General features: G+C 32.6%; 1 protein-coding gene across 2 annotated transcripts; it reads right to left on the bottom strand.

Moving 5' to 3' along the window:
* Positions 1-1,074: 1,074 nt before the first annotated feature.
* LOC133183094 (vacuolar protein sorting-associated protein 33B-like) lies at positions 1,075-18,479 on the bottom strand. 2 transcript variants are annotated; one of them, XM_061318041.1, is made up of 20 exons: positions 18,358-18,479; positions 17,680-17,760; positions 17,239-17,303; positions 16,716-16,833; positions 16,360-16,500; positions 15,918-16,022; positions 15,689-15,785; positions 13,766-13,843; positions 13,577-13,650; positions 13,275-13,361; positions 12,664-12,757; positions 12,436-12,510; positions 12,159-12,223; positions 11,260-11,361; positions 10,914-11,084; positions 10,551-10,649; positions 10,110-10,203; positions 9,709-9,738; positions 3,938-4,048; positions 1,075-2,155 (listed from the first exon to the last, which is right to left on the bottom strand). In XM_061318041.1, the coding sequence occupies exons 1-20, from the start codon at positions 18,466-18,468 to the stop codon at positions 2,073-2,075; spliced, it is 1,881 nt and encodes a 626-aa protein (XP_061174025.1). In that variant the 5' UTR covers positions 18,469-18,479; the 3' UTR covers positions 1,075-2,072. The 2 variants fall into 2 exon arrangements, with proteins under 2 accessions (XP_061174025.1, XP_061174026.1); XM_061318042.1 differs by lacking the exon at positions 9,709-9,738 and having other exon boundaries at positions 1,076-2,155; positions 18,358-18,478.
* Positions 18,480-19,243: the final 764 nt, after the last annotated feature.

Here is a 19,243-nt window from a genome sequence, read left to right as displayed (position 1 = left end):
TTAGTAACCATGGCAACACTGTTCATCGAAATCAAAAACTAATATACAGAATTATGCATCTTAGTATAGTCTACTTGTGTGCCAAGTTATACTGAAATCAGATCAAAACTGTAGGAGGAGTAGCATTTTGAAAGTATTTCACAGAAATTTCTATTTTTAGTAACCATGGCAACACCGTTCATCGAAATCAAAAACCGATACACAGAATTATGTATCTTAGTGTAGTCTACTTGTGTGCCAAGTTATATTGAAATCAGACCAAAACTGTAGGAGGAGTAGCATTTTGAAAAATTGTTTACAGACGGACAGACAGACAGACAGACAGACGGACGACGGACACCTTACTATCGCATAAGCTCTTCTGGTCTCTGACCAGTAGAGCTAAAAATTGGATAATTTATGCTTCGCACTTTATGCAAATTATCCCACGATTCCAACTGTGGTAATAAATAGACTTCAAATATTTCTTGATAGATAGAGAAAAACAGTTATAATTGAGATTTAATTTTCATTTTTAGAATCTAATCTTTTAATGTATGTATCTTTCAGGTGCGGGTCCAAGATTTTTTTCCGGGGGGGGGGGGGGGGTCAAAAAATTTCTCAGCCCAGAAATTTCTTGACAAGCAAAATAAGAAAAAAGTAAAATAATTAGTTTGGTTGATTCTGAGTAGATCGAATGTTCAATCAATAGTCTTTTCTTTTGTAAAACTGATTATAGTTTGTGCATGAGTTTATATGCACATTTTGTGTGTTTAAATGTTTTTAAAATGCTGATTTTTTTCATTGTGCCATAAAGAGCAGGCAGGTTTTTTTAGGGAGGCCCATAGGCCACAATGCTCACCAGAGTCACTATGGCCCTAATGTTTTCATAAATGAAAAAAAAACAGTTGAGCCTTGTTACTCTGGATATTTATGTCCCAAGCAAACTGTCCACATTAATGAAGCGTCTGGATTACTGAAACATATTTGGTATATTTAAGAAATGAATTTAATTTTTGAAGATTCATGAAGAAATAAACTACGATGTTGAACTACAAAGGTTGAACAAAATTAAAACTCATTCATAACAAATTTATTAAATAATTTTTTCCCATAAATCAATTAACATCAATATATACTGCATATAAAATCTTTTCAATGGACTACAAGTCATATGTAATGAAAGTTTTCATCAACAAAATAATGTACAAAAACAAATTGAGGAAAATTGACCATTTCTACATACATTCACAATTTGTCCATATTAGTGGGGCTTCACTCCATCTTATTAAAAGTATTTCTTGGATAAAAAGGTAAAAGTATTTGATTTTTCAGTCAACAAAAACATGGTGGTCCCCTCTTTACATTAAAAATTCAATTTAGGATTTGAAAATTTGTATTTTTCTTGAAATTATTTAAAACCAGTTCCTCATAGGTCATACAACAAACAAATTATAAATGCCACTTCTGTTTTGTCATCAGACTTTATGTCTTGTGGAAAAATTTATAGCAAGTATGTTTAATTATTGATTTATTTGTTCACACTATAATCCAAATGCTATTTCTTCCATCATAATTTTTCCAAGCAGGATTTTCTGCATAAAATTAATTCTTGGCACAATCTCATATACTAAATGTATATATGATGAACATTTTGTTTTAGAATAAATAATAAATATCTTGGAATGCTGAGGACACAGTTTGAAAGAGTCATTTTCTACCACAATTTAACAATAGCAAAACATTTTGTCCACATCACTTACTGGTATACTTAATTTTCTTCTAATCCCACTTCAGCAGTAAATCTTCCATGTTGAATCAATCTACCAAATATTCATTTTCCAGGCCACATGCATCTAATTGGACTGAAAGTGCTACTGCTGCTTGGGACTTGGAGTTCCTTCTGATACATGTTTGAGGAGACAACCAGCCAAAGATAAACTGCAAGCTTTATTTTTGGCAGCTGGAATTTGAACTTGCATTTTATGATTTTGATTCCTTTCTTTCATAATATCTTATGAGTAGATTTAAGAATTTCATAATAATTTTATAAATAGCATAAATAGACACAACTTATAATACAGACAGGTCAACTAGATAGGAGGTCTCTCCATCACTGATTCCAACATGGTGGAGCTGTTGATGATTGCAGTGGTAGCTATGATGAATATGTAACCTGAAACAAGAACATTTATTATTTTTACATCATTTCAAAATGTTTAAACATCTCTAAAATTTTAAGGTCTAATGACCATCTAATAGGAGAGATAACTTCCAAACTATCCAACATTTCATTACATTAAGTGATACTAATGTAGCCATGTTTTTGCTCAGTTACAATATTTCTTTGTAGTTACACCTGTTGGCAGAAAGAATATAACAATGTTAAAATATTTATTTGTATGTCCTTTTGCCAATATTTTTGATAATTATTAATACTTTTTGCAATGTCTTAAAACATTTGCACCCAGTTTTTTTTAACCTGTTATGTTTTAGAATATTTATATCTTTTCATATAAATTTGAAAAGTTGCATAATTTCCCATGTACCACATTTGGTATTTTCATCATTATTATATATTTAAAAATTTTTCTTACAAAAAGAAAAATTGAAAAGAGATAACATTGATAAACACATTTATTATTATTTTTTTTTACAACCATTCATAACAAGGTGATACTGTAAGCCTAAATATTTTTACAGGGTAAAATTTTGCAATTTCAATGTAACAATTACTGTGTTCATGCAGGGGTTAATTTTGCAGAAATTAAAAAATTAACAAAATTTGTTTGTTTACTGTTTAGTATAGCACCTTATTTGAAACCGTTTGTGTGGTGATAAATTTTGCAAAACTTTCTTTTGAACAAAATTCGTAATACTGGAAATCCCCCCCCCCCCCCCCCCCAAAAAAAAAAACAAAAACATTTCCATGTTAACAGTATTCCTGCTCAGAAAGCATTGATCCGTTTTGTTTTCTAATATGAATATAATATAAATTACATATATGACACTAAATATTACTTTTATATATACTTCATATTTTTAATTCTATACTGTGATAATAAATCATTGCCCTTTTTATTCAATGTGTCAAATTTTCTTCGTATCAAGGTTAGACACAAAAAAGTAAGCCAAGCTTCATGCTTCAAACTTTATTCCATTTGAAATGATTGCTTTCAGGGCTCGAAATAATTGATGGCCCGCTGATATGGGGCCAGTAAATTTAAAATCTTGGCTAGTACATTGTAGAGTGCATCTGCCCTTTGGGTCAGTGTTTTTTAAGCCAAATAAAATTCATTCACAGTTGGGCTAGTTAACTTGACAGGGTTGTGTGTCCAAGTTCTCTCATTTATCGTTTTGTTAATTTGTAATATAAAGTATCATAATATAAACAAAATATTACTATCATTATTATGGTTTTGGGCCAGTCTTTTAAAAATCTACTGGCCCAATGGGACAGTGAAAGTACCAAGTTGACCAGTAAAAATTAAAGGTAATAGCCCGAGTGGCCAGTGAAAAAAAATAATTATTTCTTGCCCTGGGCTTTTGTTGTTGATAAAAATCAATGATGCAAATGTTTAATTTTTTGCCTGAAATTTAGAACAGAGGGTCATTAGACCTTAATTATATTAAAGTATATACATGTATAAGGCAATTCTTATCACTACTGTACAATGCTAATAATTTTTATTTTTTTCTATGGCAAAAGCAATTAGATCAGTAGCAAAATAAAACTGGATACAGTATTTAACACAGGTAAAGTATACATAGGCAACTATTACAAGTAGATACAACAATAATATAATCATCAATTCCTTCATAAATTTGTTTCCCTCCTGTTTTTTTTTAAATTAATTATGATGATCAAAATTCCAGCTTACAATAACCTTAAAAAAAACTTCTTTCATTTCATAACAAATTAATAACATGCTATTAAGATTTACACAATCCTTCTTACCTTTAAGTTTACCTAGAAATCTGAGGGCAGTTATTTCTGAATAAGTACAACCTCCCAGGAAATATATGAGGACAACTTTACTGACGGGGCGGTCTTGTCTGGCTGATTTACCTGTTAAAATTGATCAGATTATATTAGGAAATAAGGTATGGCAGCTTTGTTTATATATCATACATTGCAACTGTAAATGAAATGTATTTTCAGTATAACAACAAAAGTTACCATCAGAGTTTGACATTGTTTTATTTTTGACTTTTAAGTTGACACCTTTAACCAAAGATATCTCTTTTATAATATCAATAATCAATATCCCCAAAAAAACATATCCTTTTATTTTATTTTGAAGAACCAAATGACCATTACACCTCAGATTAAAAGTATAACATATGATAATATAATATTAAACTGTTAGTATGCATACATGAAACTTCAGAAGTTAATATACATCATTAATGATTATAGATTATATAATAGACCTACTGAATCCTATTATATTTTTATAACCATGATTTCTTATCTTATATCAAAACAACGGATTATAAAAGCCAGGCATTTTAATCTAAATACTGATGGTAATATTAAATGACATGTACTAATTAAAAAAAACATTTTTTCAACAAGAGGCCCATGGGCCCCAATGCTCACTTGAGTCACTTTGTTCCTGCTTTCTTCATCAGATTTCTTTTTTTTTTTTAAATATTCCTCTCTTATTAATAAAATTTTGACTCCACACTGTGAATCAAAATCTAGCCCTAAGGGAGGTATGATTTACACTGGGATGCTGCAAATCAAAACAATTGACATGGCCCTGCTGTTCTGGGGAAGATTTTTTTCCTGTACATATGCAATGTGTAAAATTTAGATCTCTGAATACGACCCAACCCTAACCCATAGATTTACCACAATTTAGCAAGAAGTCTCTGAAGAAACTGTAGCTCTACGGTGTGTACTTATAGTAAGAAAGATGTATCTTAGAAAGTATAATCAGACAAAAACTGAAGGAGGAGTAGCATTTTAAAAGAATTCAAAGAAACTTCTTTTTTTTTTAGCAACAATGGAAACACCATATGTCAAAATCAAACAAGGTAATCAAAGATATCGACAAATTTTATCTATGAGTAAGACAAATCTCTCATCAAATTTATTCTAGTTAGTGTGCATCCAGAGGTCAATACCCTTGCAAGTTTGGTTTCAGTAGGACTTTTCTTAGGAATGGACCTGCCCCCAAAACTATATCCAGGTCACTCATCTGGAAAATATAAGTCACATCCGGCATCTGCAGTAAGTCTGGTAGTGTGCATACCTAGATGCATCATCAAGTAAGTTTGGTTCAGGTAGGGCTTAAATTACTGTACTTGGGAATGGACCTACTCCAAGTACTTTAACTTGTTCTTGCTCATCCTGAAAATGTAGGTCAGATCCAGCACCAGTAGTAAGCCTATTACTGTCCATCCCTAGTTTGGTCCAGGTACAGCTAATAGTCATGATCTAGAAAATATAGGTCAGATCAGGCATCTGAACCAGGTCAAGTAGTGTACATCCCTTGATGCATCATCTCTGCAAGATTGGCATAAGTAAGGCTTTTAGTTCCTTGAGAATTAACTTGCTCCAAAAACTTTAAACTGTTAATTCATCCACCAAATGTAGGTCAGATCCTGCATCTGCAACAAGCCTGGTAGTGTTCATCCCTAGATTCATCATACATGCAAGTTTGGTCCAGGAAGGGCTAATAGTCACTCACTTTGAAAATGATAGTCAGACCTAGCATTGGAAGCAGATCAGATAGTGTCCATCCCTAGATGCACACCCCTCCAAGTTGGTTATAGGGGAGGCTTGTAGCTATTTGGGAATGGAACTGCTCCAAAAACTTTCACTTGTAAAATTCATCTGTAAAATGTAATGTCAGATCCAGCATCCAAAGCAAATTTGGAAGTGTCCATCCCTAGATACATCATCCACACAAGTTTGGTGTAGGTAAGTCTTATACATGTAGTTACTTGGGAATAGACCCGTTTTAGATCAATTTAATTTCAAACATAAGTACTAATGAAAAATTATGTCACTTCAATACTTTAAATATGTGATCTTAAAAATTTGTTATAAAAGATGTTTATACCATTATTTTTAACTTCTGCAGGATACAAAATCAATTCGCTAATCTGTAAATTCGTTATATCCTAGCTTGTTCATTATAACCGTAAAATTTTACAAGGATTTGTAAAGAATTTTGCTGGGGATCTCACATATCTTCGTTATATTCGTAAATTCACTATATCCATGTTCTTACTAAATGAGTTTTACTGTATAATTGATTTTGTGGTACCAATTCAATTTAATAATCCATAGTAACTTTGGTCCAATTTTGCAACACTAACAACCATGTTGCTCAAAATGTGAAAACAATTATTAATAAGCACTTCAGAGCAAGTTAACCAAGCTTTACTGTGAGCTATAGGATTAGAATGTATTAATAAAACCATAAAACTTTAATCACTGCATAAGAAATTTTACATATGCATAACTTTATTCAAGATTCTGAAGAATGCAGTTTGTATACTTAAAAACATCTTATTAAAGATTGCAGGGCTGAATATTCCTGTTAAAGCAGTGTTTTCAGGGGAGGGGGGGGGGGGGGGGTGCATAGTAGGGCTGTTCAGAAATTATTGAGACTTTTACTTTAACTCCAGAGAAGAAAGAGATCAATTCATAAAAGTTCTCCAGAATTTTATCAAGAACTTATACTTGTGATTACATCAATATACAAGTCCTGGTGAAATTTTAAACTTGCATACATCCATTGACAGCATTCTGCAGAGATTATCATCTCATTTTAACATACATGTAACTTCAGCGTTAGATTTTTTCTCACAGTGAAATGATCCGGAAGCTTCAATTGTTCTTTAAATTCTGTCAACACTTGATAACATTCCAAGAACCAAACTGGCTCAATTTTTTTCCTTTCCTAAACCCCCTTTTACAAACTTGTGTGCTGTTTCTACCCCTATTTTAATTATCCTTGAAACATCTCTTACAGTTGGGTGTGTCTTATTTGGTACCAACTTTATGACTGCATGATGATGTTAATTCATCCATAATTATAACTGATGGTCATCCAGCTCCTTTGCTTTCACTATATGGTTAAATGATTTGTCAGAGAAATGTTTGAATCAATGATAAACTAAAGTCTTTAGACATTTCCTCTGCATTGTGTTTATTTTAGATGGTCCTTTCTCTGAACGGTTCTACTTAAGCTCTACACTCCTGCACCTTGACGTCTAAATTCATTCTGCCATCATAATCAGATTTCTATATCTTGATGAAAATTCATTATGATATTCATATTTCTAACCGAAAATCTACCAAACTTGCACAAAATAAAGTCAAGATATCCCTTCCATCGACACATAAAGACGTCATTCACAGAAAAAAAAAATATTTCTGAGAAATTTCTTGGTGTTACGTATTTTTGCTGTTTGTTAAATGTACATGTATATATCAATTTTCACAAGAAATATGTTGATTAGGAAGGAAAATAATCAGAATGTCTAAATAACTTCCAAACAGCCCTCATACATATATGTATTAGATGTATACAGTATAAATGTATATACTTTTAATAGGTGTTTTATATATTGTATATTCATACAAAATTTGAAATTTTAGTATACAGTGGAGCCTCATTAATCTGGGTGCCAATGATGCTTCACCTTCATGGGAGAGGACTATCTAAGTTTTTAGAACTTGTGTCCAATCCCTTTGACATATTTTCAATAAAATATGTTCAAAACAAGCTTCACCTTCCAGAAGGAGTTTGAGCTTGTTTTATACAAGACCTGAGTACACGAGGGTTGTCCCAAAATTCTATCGACAAGCGTTGTTTTGTAGGAACCCAGGCTGCATTGACACAGGCGATACACTAGACAGTGATCAAATGTTCTGAATTCACTCCTCCAGAAACGTATAAGTCATAAATGTTTTCTACACATGGAAATGTTTTCTGGTCCTTACTGTATGAAAATGACTGAAACGGTTTTTCTAAGTAAGTGAAGGAGGAAAACCAAAAAGAAAGACTAGCCGAGGAATCGGGCAAGAGTGACACTATGCAGCTCCTTCCTTTAGAGAAGATAAATGAGAAGAGGCCCATGGGCCACAATGCTCACCTGAGTTACTTTGGCCCTGCTGTTCTTCACCAGACCCCCCCTTGTAATACTTATTGTGGCCCTGCCCTTTCCCTGGGGGCCATGATTTGAACAATTTAGAATCTACACTACGTATACCCAAGGATGCTTCCACATAAGTTTCAGCTTTTCTGGCCCTGTGGTTCTTGAGAAGAAAATTTTCAAAGATTTTGCCTATATATTTCATTGTAAAACTTTGATTCCCTATTGTGGCCCCGTCTTACCCCCCGCGGGCCATGATTTGAACAATTTAGAATCTACATGTACACTACCCAAGGATGCTTCCACATAAGTTTCAGCTTTTCTGGCCCTGTGGTTCTTGAGAAGAAGATTTTTAATGACCCCACCCTATTTTTGTCTTTTCTTGATTATCTCCCCTTGTAAGGGTGGTTGGCACTTTATTTGAACAATTTAAACTCCCCTTCACCCAAGGATGCTCTGTACCAGAGAGGAAGTTGAAAATGTGAAAGTTTACAGACAGACAGAGAGACAGACGGACGGACGACGGACAACAGGTGATCAGAAAAGCTCACTTAAGCTTTCAGCTCAGGTGAGCTAAAAACTCGTAGAACGAGACGTATGTAGATACGTAGAGTTTTTAAAAAATATTATTATTTGATACATGTACATATTTTGTTCACAAATTTTAATACTAAATCATTTCATAATGGAGAGGTTCAGCAAACTCGTATACATGTACTTGTATGAGTAAACTACAAGCTAGAATTACACGTACACGTTTCCATTATTTTTTCTTGTTTAGCAATGCATAACCTGTAAGTGTACTTGTAAGTGTTTTAAATGTACAAAGCCTTAACATTTAAAAAAAATTAGAAAACACATTAAATTTAATGTGCATTATATCACTGTTTTAAATAAAAATATACATATATTTATTAGAAAAAAATGAAAAGAGCTCTTTATAATTTTAAACCATCAAAGTATGCTTTGAAAGTCTACATGTTGTGTATTCAAAACTCTAAAAAATTATATTTTTCAATTATAGCTGTTTAGATCTTTATATCGATATTTGCATTAGGTCTCCAGGTTTTAGAAAAATGCACGCTTTTTAAAAATAAACATAAGATAAATATAAGCTACAAGTTTGGACTTACGTGTACTCGGCTCTTTACACATAAGTGGAAATATGTAGAAATTTGTCAATAGCAAAATTGATGACATAATGCACAGTTTTCTGGGGAGAATCCCCTGCTACAAATACACATTGGTTTGCTTATCCTCTCTAATGATTAAGTTATTTCTAAGTCTATTTTCTAAGTGATTTCTATTTATGATTAAGAGTGACTTAAGGAATGATAGCACTACAAATCTCATTACTCAAATCGTTTTCATGTAAACATGTTTAAACTTCATAATTTATCAGCCAACAACATACTTTATCCACCCAGAAAATTTTATAGAGATAGAAAAAGATACGAGCTCAGTCTACATAATTTTGGGACAACCCTTGTATACAAAGTCTATTTCGGTAATCCGGTCAATCTACATGTGTCCAGATTAACAGGGCTTGACTGTACAAGTACTATTTAAAAGCAATTTCAGAAATGCTATAAAAATAATATCAACTCATACCTGATTTGTCTTTTGATGTTGTGCTGCTGTCTGGATTAAAGTATGTGTATAATTATGTAAATGGTTGTGTTGGACTAAAATTTTGGAAATCATGTACAACTTCAAAATCATACTAGTAAGAACATTTTTGTTTGTGGTTCCAAAAAAATATACAGTGTATATGAAGAAGTAACTAAAGTCTACTATAGCTACAGAACTAATTACTTTGAAAGATGACTTGTAAAATTAACCCAGATGATTGACATTTGATTTGTCTTCCAATCAATTCCTAATGGAGTCATGTTATCAGGGAAATCTTGTTCCTATCTAATGATTAACTAAGTAAATGGAAAATAATGAAAATCTATAGTCCCTAGCATTAAGCATTGAATAATTGACTTGTAATTGAGCCTGAGTTATACCTTTTGATGCCTTGACGTGGTTTTCACTGTGAACCCCTCCTGGTAAGTATTTCGTGATTTCTTCCATACCAGCGAAACCTCCTCTAGTTAATATCTGTAAATCCATATATTTCAATGCTACAGATCTCAAAAGTTTGAAATGATTTGTCCCTTTTTATTTGTTTTTACTACTGTATATTAAACCTTCATCAACCTGTATGAGAACATTGCAAGTAATTCATAATTCTTAAGTTGCAGAATAATGTCAGAAGGTTAGCTCCATCATTTACAAAGACAATGCATTGTATTTGTCACTATGAGAAATTTTCATAAAAGAATTTTGTCTACAAAAAACAATCTCTGCCTTAATTATACAAGGTAGTTCCATCCCTTTCAAAATAACAGAATATTTAGCCTTTAGTCTTTGAATTCATTGATTAAAGAAACTTTTCAAGTTATTACCTGTTCCACTAGTTTGCAGGATAAAGGTGTGTAGGCACCACTAAACACATACGACATGTCTGTAGGGTTTTTCAGGTCAATGTCATCTGACTTGGGAATCTGTAATAAATAAACAAATAAAATCTGTCTTGAATCAAACATACACATACTAGATTTGATAATATCTAGAAATTTTGAAATCTGTATCTATGAATAATTTTCTGGGTTTTAGAGAAAAGAATTTGAAAGAAAAAAATTCAACATTAGATACATTCAAAGGTGAGGGAAATTGCCTATTATATACATGTATATGAAATAGCTACAAGCAGCTCATTGGGTGAACTGTGCTGGTAGTAATATTCTTTCTTGATGGTGGACGCTTACCAATGAAAGTTTTTTACAGAGACTTTGGAATGTGCTCCTTCTTGTCATGGCTGCCATACCAGACGTGACCTTGTTCAGAGGTGTGGCGGCCTGACTTCCTGTTTCCTGTTCTGTCAGAATACCCAGGGACTTCAAGTTGGAAAATGTGATCAGCTGCTCAAAACCATGACTCTAAAAATACAATCTTTACATGTCACTTTTCTGAGATTTGATAAAATGGAGACCTTTAATATGAATGCATGAAAAAACTACAAGGGTACCGATCTTTGAAAATCTGAACATACTGTTGCACAAATCATTTTTATGATTAAATAACTAAATACTTGCATAAATATTCAAAACCTACCTGTAGATATTGGGTCTTGAGTGATTTATATGTAGAGGAAGGTATTCCATTCTGAGTTAGGGACAAAAGACACATGAGCTTCAATGTCTTCAACATGTTATCCTGTATAAAATATTATATTTATAAGTACACCATTAAATAAAGAACTAGCTGTATCTCTACATACATGTACATACATTAGACAAACTGTGAAATGCACAAAAGACATAAGCCTCTGCTAGTAAATGATCTTAGTATTTGATAAGATAATGAACGTAACTTGCATGCAATTGACTAATACTGTAAATATATGTGGATATTTACAAGTGTTGTTAATTAAATAAATAAGAAGCAATAACATAATGTGTGGGGGCCATTTCTGTGATACAGGGATTATATACAGGTATTGTTAAAACTGAATGAAATGTTTTGTAACAGTAAAAGGAGAAATGCCCTTCCAGGGCATGGCACAGCAACAAATGTAACAGGAAAGGAGAAAAATGTGACAGACCAGACTGGGATTTGAACCCAGGCCCCCAGAATCTCCAGTCAGGTCTTTACTGACTGAGTTATCTGGCCACCAGCGATTGATTCCGTTTGACTCCCCCAGTTTAAATGTGTTGGTTTGCGGAGGGATATTTACCAAAAGCTTTCCTTTCACATATAATTAGCATAATTAAATTACCCCTTCATATTACAGTAATAGTATTAAAACAATCGCATTGGAAAGTACCGGTATACATTTAAACAATCTGCAGTACTGAACTCATTTTGTTTCTACTAATATTTTTCTACTATGTACATCAAATTTTTAGTTTAAAAGAAAGTCAAATACTTGAACACTGGACACAAGAAAGAAAAACAAAAATGTATGAATTAAGTAAGAGCTGTAATTATCTGTAAACTGAAGGTATAAGTACCTGTTTAAAGATGAGTTCTTCAATGTACGTAACATTGTCTCTCACACTGGAACTCTCCAGTAGGCCTATAGTAAAGAATAAGTTTAAAGTTTCACATCCATGTATTACCTAAGCATAAAACCTGGCATAAATGATGACTGGGATTATCTTATTTTTGCTTTTCATTAGTGCTTTTAACTATGAAGTGTAAATTATGGAGTGCTCAAATCTCGAACAGTTACATGTACATGATGTACAAAAAATAATGACCAAAAAAAATTATCCCAGACAAACGTACTGTGTTCTGTCTGTAGATAATCCTCAAATCCACCTTTAGTTTTCTTCCCCAGAATCTGCTCACAAGCTCCAATGTCTATACATAGATACATAAAAGATTTTTTGTTTACAATTTTGAAATGTACACGATTATGGCTATAAGCAACCTTATTCAAATATTTTTAACAGAAACAATGAATTCCTTGATTTTAGATTGTTCATTATGAATAATTGCATTTTATAAACATACGATTGGCAAGCACAGATTTTTGTTCTTTGAGCCTTCTAAGTTCATTTGCAACAAAGTCCTTCATGTCTCCAACAGACTTAAGTCCATGCCTTTTCTGCAAGGAAAATCAGAATTACTGACAGACTTTTTTTTGAGATGCAACCCATATGAATATGTGCAATTAATACCACAGTATTAAAATCATCTCTTTGTGACAGTATTTGGTGGTGACTATATTTTCAGTGAATGCTAGAGTTTCAACCCTTCAAAACAGGTGGTACAAGTACTGGTAATCGATTGGTTTTAAACTAAGGATTTACAGCTGTGGTCTTCAGCAGCTCTGTGGAATTCTTTTTCCTATTCAGATATAAAGTTACCTCTAGTTGTGATTATACTAAAACATTTTTTCATAATATACCAATATTTGCATATCATCAACATACATGCACTGCACCAAGGTTGGTATGGAATATTAATATTTATAAGCAATTTGACTAAGACAAATCTATTTACGGCAATACAAAACAATGCCTAAAAGTACATCACCAATCTACTGATCAATAAATGAAATCATTAAACTACTAGAGTGCATAATTGTGTCATATTTCACAGCAAAAAGTGTTTTTACTTACATCAAAATCCTGCTGGAGTAACTTGGCCTTTGAACTTAAATATCCTAGGACATGGGAAAAATGGCGATTTCTGACATCTTCAAATATCTACAGAGAAAAAAGTAAACCTATTATATAGGTGAAATCTTAATTTTGTAAATCACTTAAATCACTTGAAAGAAATACACAGAAATCACTGAAATCAAAGTTTTAAAAAAAAATGTTTCTTCCACCCTGACAAAGTTTCAATATATATTGTAAGTTTTTGCTTTAGACGTGTAAACTGTGCATGTGTACTTAAAAAAAAAAATTTTTATACTAACTACGTCATCTGAATTGAGTAGTAACTTGGCACTCTGTTGTTTCCCAGTAACTTCTGGTCCAAATTCAATGGTTCCTAACGAGAAAACACCACAAGCTAAACATTTGATTAATATTACAACTTACACATAAAAACAAGTAATGTCCAGGTTTACCTCAGCTAAAGGAATATAAAAGATCCCATCTCTTACCGCACTTGATGCCAAATGTTTCATCCAGGAGGCCCTCGTAAGTAAGTTGTGAACACAATGGAGTTACATAATCCACATCTACAAATCAAACACAAATCATCATGCACAGTTATCCTGATTTAAAAATACAGATTTTCACTGTAGTTAGAGATGTATCCACTTAGTATTTCACACGGAACATAGATACATCTCTAAAACTGAATCCAAAACTGCCAGTTTTTACCCCTAGTTTTATTAATTGTAAATGAATTAAGATTAATAGATCATTCCTAAATGGGATTCTGTTCATTATACATGTACATCACACACAAATCTCCAGTAACTATATACTGTAGCTCTGTCTATCAAGATAAGACTGCCTACCTCTGTGTATCAGGATAAGACTATCTTCCTCTGTCTATCAGGATTGACTATATTCCTCTGCCTATATGGATAAGACTACCAACCATTGTCTATTAGAATAAGACTACCAACCTCTGTCTATTAGAATAAGACTACCAACCTCTGTCTATTAGAATAAGACTATCAACTTCTGTCTATTAGAATAAGACTACCAACCTCTGTCTATATGGATAAGACTACCAACCTCTGTCTATTAAAATAAGACTACCTACCTCTGTCTATTAAAATAAGACTACCAACCTCTGTCTATTAGAATAAGACTACCAACCTCTGTCTATATGGAAAAGACTACCAACCTCTGTCTATTAGAATAAGACTACCTACCTCTGTCTATATGGATAAGACTACCAACCTCTGACTATTAGAATAAGACTACCAACCTCTGTCTATTAGAATAAGACTACCAACCTCTGTCTATCAAAATAAGACTACCTACCTCTGTCTATTAGAATAAGACTACCTACCTATGTCTATTAGAATAAGACTACCAACCTCTGTCTATTAGAATAAGACTACCTACCTCTGTCTATTAGAATAAGACTACCTACCTCTGTCTATTAGAATAAGACTACCTATCTCTGTCTATTAAATAAGACTACCTACCTCTGTCTATTAGAATAAGACTACCAACCTCTGTCTATATGGATAAGACTACCAACCTCTGACTATTAGAATAAGACTACCTACCTCTGTCTATTAGAATAAGACTACCTACCTCTGTCTATCAAAATAAGACTACCTACCTCTGCCTATTAGAATAAGACTACCAACCTCTGTCTATATGGATAAGACTACCAACCTCTGTCTATTAGAATAAGACTACCTACCTCTGTCTATTAGAATAAGACTACCAACCTCTGTCTATCAAAATAAGACTACCTACCTCTGTCTATTAGAATAAGACTACCTACCTATGTCTATTAGAATAAGACTACCAACCTCTGTCTATTAGAATAAGACTACCTACCTCTGTCTATTAGAATAAGACTACCTACCTCTGTCTATTAGAATAAGACTACCTATCTCTGTCTATTAGAATAAGACTACCATCCTCTGTCTATTAGAATAAGACTACCAACCTCTGTCTATATGGATAAGACTACCAACCTCTGTCTATTAGAATAAGACTACCTACCTCTGTCTATTAGAATAAGACTACCAACCTCTGTCTATCAAAATAAGACTACCTACCTCTGCCTATTAGAATAAGACTACCTACCTCTGTGTATCAGGATAAAAATACCTGTCTCTGTGTATCAGGATAAGAATACTTCTGTCCATCTGAATAAGACTACCTTCCACTGTCTATAAGGATATGACTATACCTCTATCTATCAGGATAAGACTACTTATCTCTGACTATCATGATAAGACCACCTACCTCTGTCTATCAGGATAAGACTACATACCTCTATCTATCAGGATAAGACTACTTATCTCTGACTATCATGATAAGACCACCTACCTCTGTCTATCAGGATAAGACTACTTACCTCTATCTATCAGGATAAGACCACCTACCTCTGTCTATCAGGATAAGAGTGCCTATTTCATGTCTACTGAAATCCTGGTCAGATGAGTTTCTATTCATTAAAAAGTTCATCAAATCATTTGTCATCTGCAAAAAAAAATCCCAAAAATTAACTTGCATTTGTATGTAATCATTTCAACTATAAATATTCAGTAACTTTAATTTTCATAAACAGTAAGACAAGAGCATTCAAAATTTCCCTGATTATTTTAAACCTACCTTAGCCCCTTTACCTATACAATGTACATGGCCGATTTCACCAGTAAGAGCTTGTATCCGGACAAGAGATTTGGCCACAGTATGAATCCAAGTCTGATCATTTTCCTGTAATGATATGTAGCATTATCTTGTGCGTTGTAAAACTTGGGCATGTATGTTACTTTAATGTGTACATTTCATCATCCATAGCCCTGTATATGCCGAAAAAGGACGACAATAAAGTTTTATGTCACAAAAATTCAGCATGTAAGAAAGACACAGGACTTGTCCATAATGATTTTCGGATTACATGTATATGTGTATTTGTTCTTTTTCATGTTCTACATGACAGAGTATAATCCAACTTCTATCGAAAAACGTAAACTTTCCAATTCACATTCGCGATCTTTAGTATCTAAAATATAAGAATAATGTGTATATATGTGTGTTAACTTTCACTTACAAGATAAAATGTCTTAAAGAATTCTGGTAGTTCTAGAGATAGGATATCTTTGTCCAGAGGTATAAAGTCTAATCGAAATTCACTCAAAGTCACATGACCAATTACCCCTTCATACTCCAGAACGGACAGGCAGGTGTGTAACTGAATTAAAAATGATCAATTAATATGGAAAAAAATTATATCTTAAGATTGTAGCATGGTACATTTTTGTTCTGATTGGAAAGACCAAAATTAATTAACATGTCATAAATATAAATAAATCTTTAAAATGTTATAACAAATCACTCTCTAGTATATTCAAGTTATATGGAAGTGTAAAAAAAAAAATTTAAAAATCTAAAAAAAAATGTCCTTACTTTTCTTGGAACAAATATGATATTATATTTTCGTTTGAAGTTGATATTTAGATCAGAGTTGATGTGGTCAGCAATGGCCTTCATTGTGGTCATCCTGGGTCGGACCAGATAAAGCCTCCTACAAGGTGAAGCACATGTATATTTTACAGTGTCATTTTTCACATTACAGATATACATGTAGTAGTACGAGGTTGACCTAGCAAGCTCTTTTGCTACTTTAGCGGTCCAGTGGTAACCAAATACCCTATTAATGACCCTTTACTCATGGGAAACTTTTTTTTTTAATTTAAATTCCTTTTTTATTCACAGCTACATATTTTTTTCAAACTTTGTTGTGAAATACTAGAGAGCCACATCCCAGTCATACTTCTTATCTTACAGTTCATGGAGGTGGGTTTCTGGTGGTGCTGCCAATGAAGCAGTGTCCTTAGTACAGAGTGTAATACAAGTATGTATATCTCAGTTGTCACCTGACAGCTTATATGTCGCAAAAAGAAGAGGTACATTTGCATGAAACACTTACTGTTCACAGCCACTCATAGACTTCAATGTACTGTCAAATTTGTAGATTTTTTCTACTCCTCTTTGCTGAAACATGGAAGATACATGTACTTAGATCTAAGGAACAACCTCAGAAACAAGCTACAAAGATAATTGTTTAATTTTCTTCATTTCTCAATTGAACAACTGTAACTACCGTATATTATAAATGTTTAAATTATCAACAAATTTCTGCATAACTAAGAGCAGTTTAAATGATTCAATTTTTTTTTTCAGTTATGGATCTGTCACCACTTTCCATCATTCAAAATTAGATGTTCTGTACAATCATTATTTATTACAGTTTACAGCTGTTGCTCATTTGAATGTGATACCCCTATGAAGAAAGCTTCTGTATTCCTTATAGCAGATTTCAAAGGAAACCACATTTTGCCCAATGAAAAAAAAAACAAAACAATGTTACCTTGAGAAGAGATATACTAGCAATCCTATCTAGTGGTTTCATTAAGTCTGCATCAATAACTAAGTCCTTTTTCCCAGGCATCTAAAAAAATCAAAATGAAAATTAAAGAGATATGCTAGAAATCCCTGACCTATTGTATATTAAATTTAAAAAATAGCGAGAACCATAATGAATATACATACATACATATATATATATATATATATACATATATATATATATATATATATATATATATATATATATATATATATATATATATATATATATATATATATATATATATACAATTTAAACCTATCTTCATGATATTTTATTTAAATATTGTTGAAATCTCAGAGACTTGTAACAAATGTAAATACGACCACGCCCACTTTTGTCGTCTATAGTTTTTGTTTACAGTACATTGATCAATGCATATAACGAAATTTCTTCTCGTCTCCATGAACATGATGTAGACTAAACCAACAGACTGCATCAATATTAATTATTTTCTGTGTCAGTAAAGCATATTAAGGTGGATGGCTGATCAACAGTTGTCACTACCATGTTCATAATAATTGTCACCGAACTATTGTTTTGGGAAAGACATGAACAACACAATAAAGCCGTGATATCGTGATAAAAGGCTAGTCCATTAACAAATATAATTTCATTAATAACGGATTAATATATTACTTCATCCAGTAGGCTTGTAAGATCATCTTTAGCGAGGATTTTTAATCGCTGAAAATCTGGAAACCCCTTTCCACTAGGGGCAGCCATCTTCCAATAAACTGGTACTCGCATGGAAAATGAAAGTAGGATTTATTTGAAAAGGACCAGTTTACAAAACCATAACCCCCCCTTTTCCCCCATTACAATCACATACCTAATTTCATCAAACAGAGTTTGCTTGATACATTCAGCTGTAAACTTGAATAATTACAGGCAATTACATGTAATTGCATATGAGAGAGAGAGAGAGAGAGAGAGAGAGAGAGAGAGAGAGAGAGGGCGGGGTGGGGGATGGGGGCACAAGTTTTCATGTACTATAGATCCTGAGACCTTTTGTGTTGAAACACAGCAAATTTGATAGTATCATCGTTTTAGAATGCTGATCCACATTGTATATTAATCAAAAATATTTGTAGATTACATAAATACCATATTTAAATTGCATTATTAAAACATACATGTACTTAATGTTATACCGTTTATGTCCCTGGTTTAATTGAGCGTTACTTTGTCATCAAAACTGCTTTACTACATGTATGTATTTAAAGCTAATGGCAGTTTTCACAAGAGCAAATTTCTAAATCATCTGCTCCTTGATAAGAGGGGAATGTATCGTCTATACATGTACATATATATATTTAGTATATATAATTATAAAATTATGTCCCTGTTCAGAATAATTAATTTCACTGCATGCTTTATTATCATATAAACCTTATTATCATATAAACCTTTTTTTTATTTTCGAATAAAAAAAACTGTAGTGGAAGTATCCCTGCTCATTTCATGTATCTTCAACCTTGTTTTCTACAGTAACTGTTGAACCTCTGTATCTATAACACCGATA

This window comes from Saccostrea echinata, unplaced genomic scaffold, assembly GCF_033153115.1.
Source record: "Saccostrea echinata isolate AGI-Se365-2 ecotype Australia unplaced genomic scaffold, CSIRO_AGI_Sech_v1 ptg000009l, whole genome shotgun sequence".
Classification (NCBI taxonomy): domain Eukaryota; kingdom Metazoa; phylum Mollusca; class Bivalvia; order Ostreida; family Ostreidae; genus Saccostrea; species Saccostrea echinata.
Note: the sequence above shows the minus strand (reverse complement) of the source record. Positions and strands in the feature narration are given on the sequence as shown.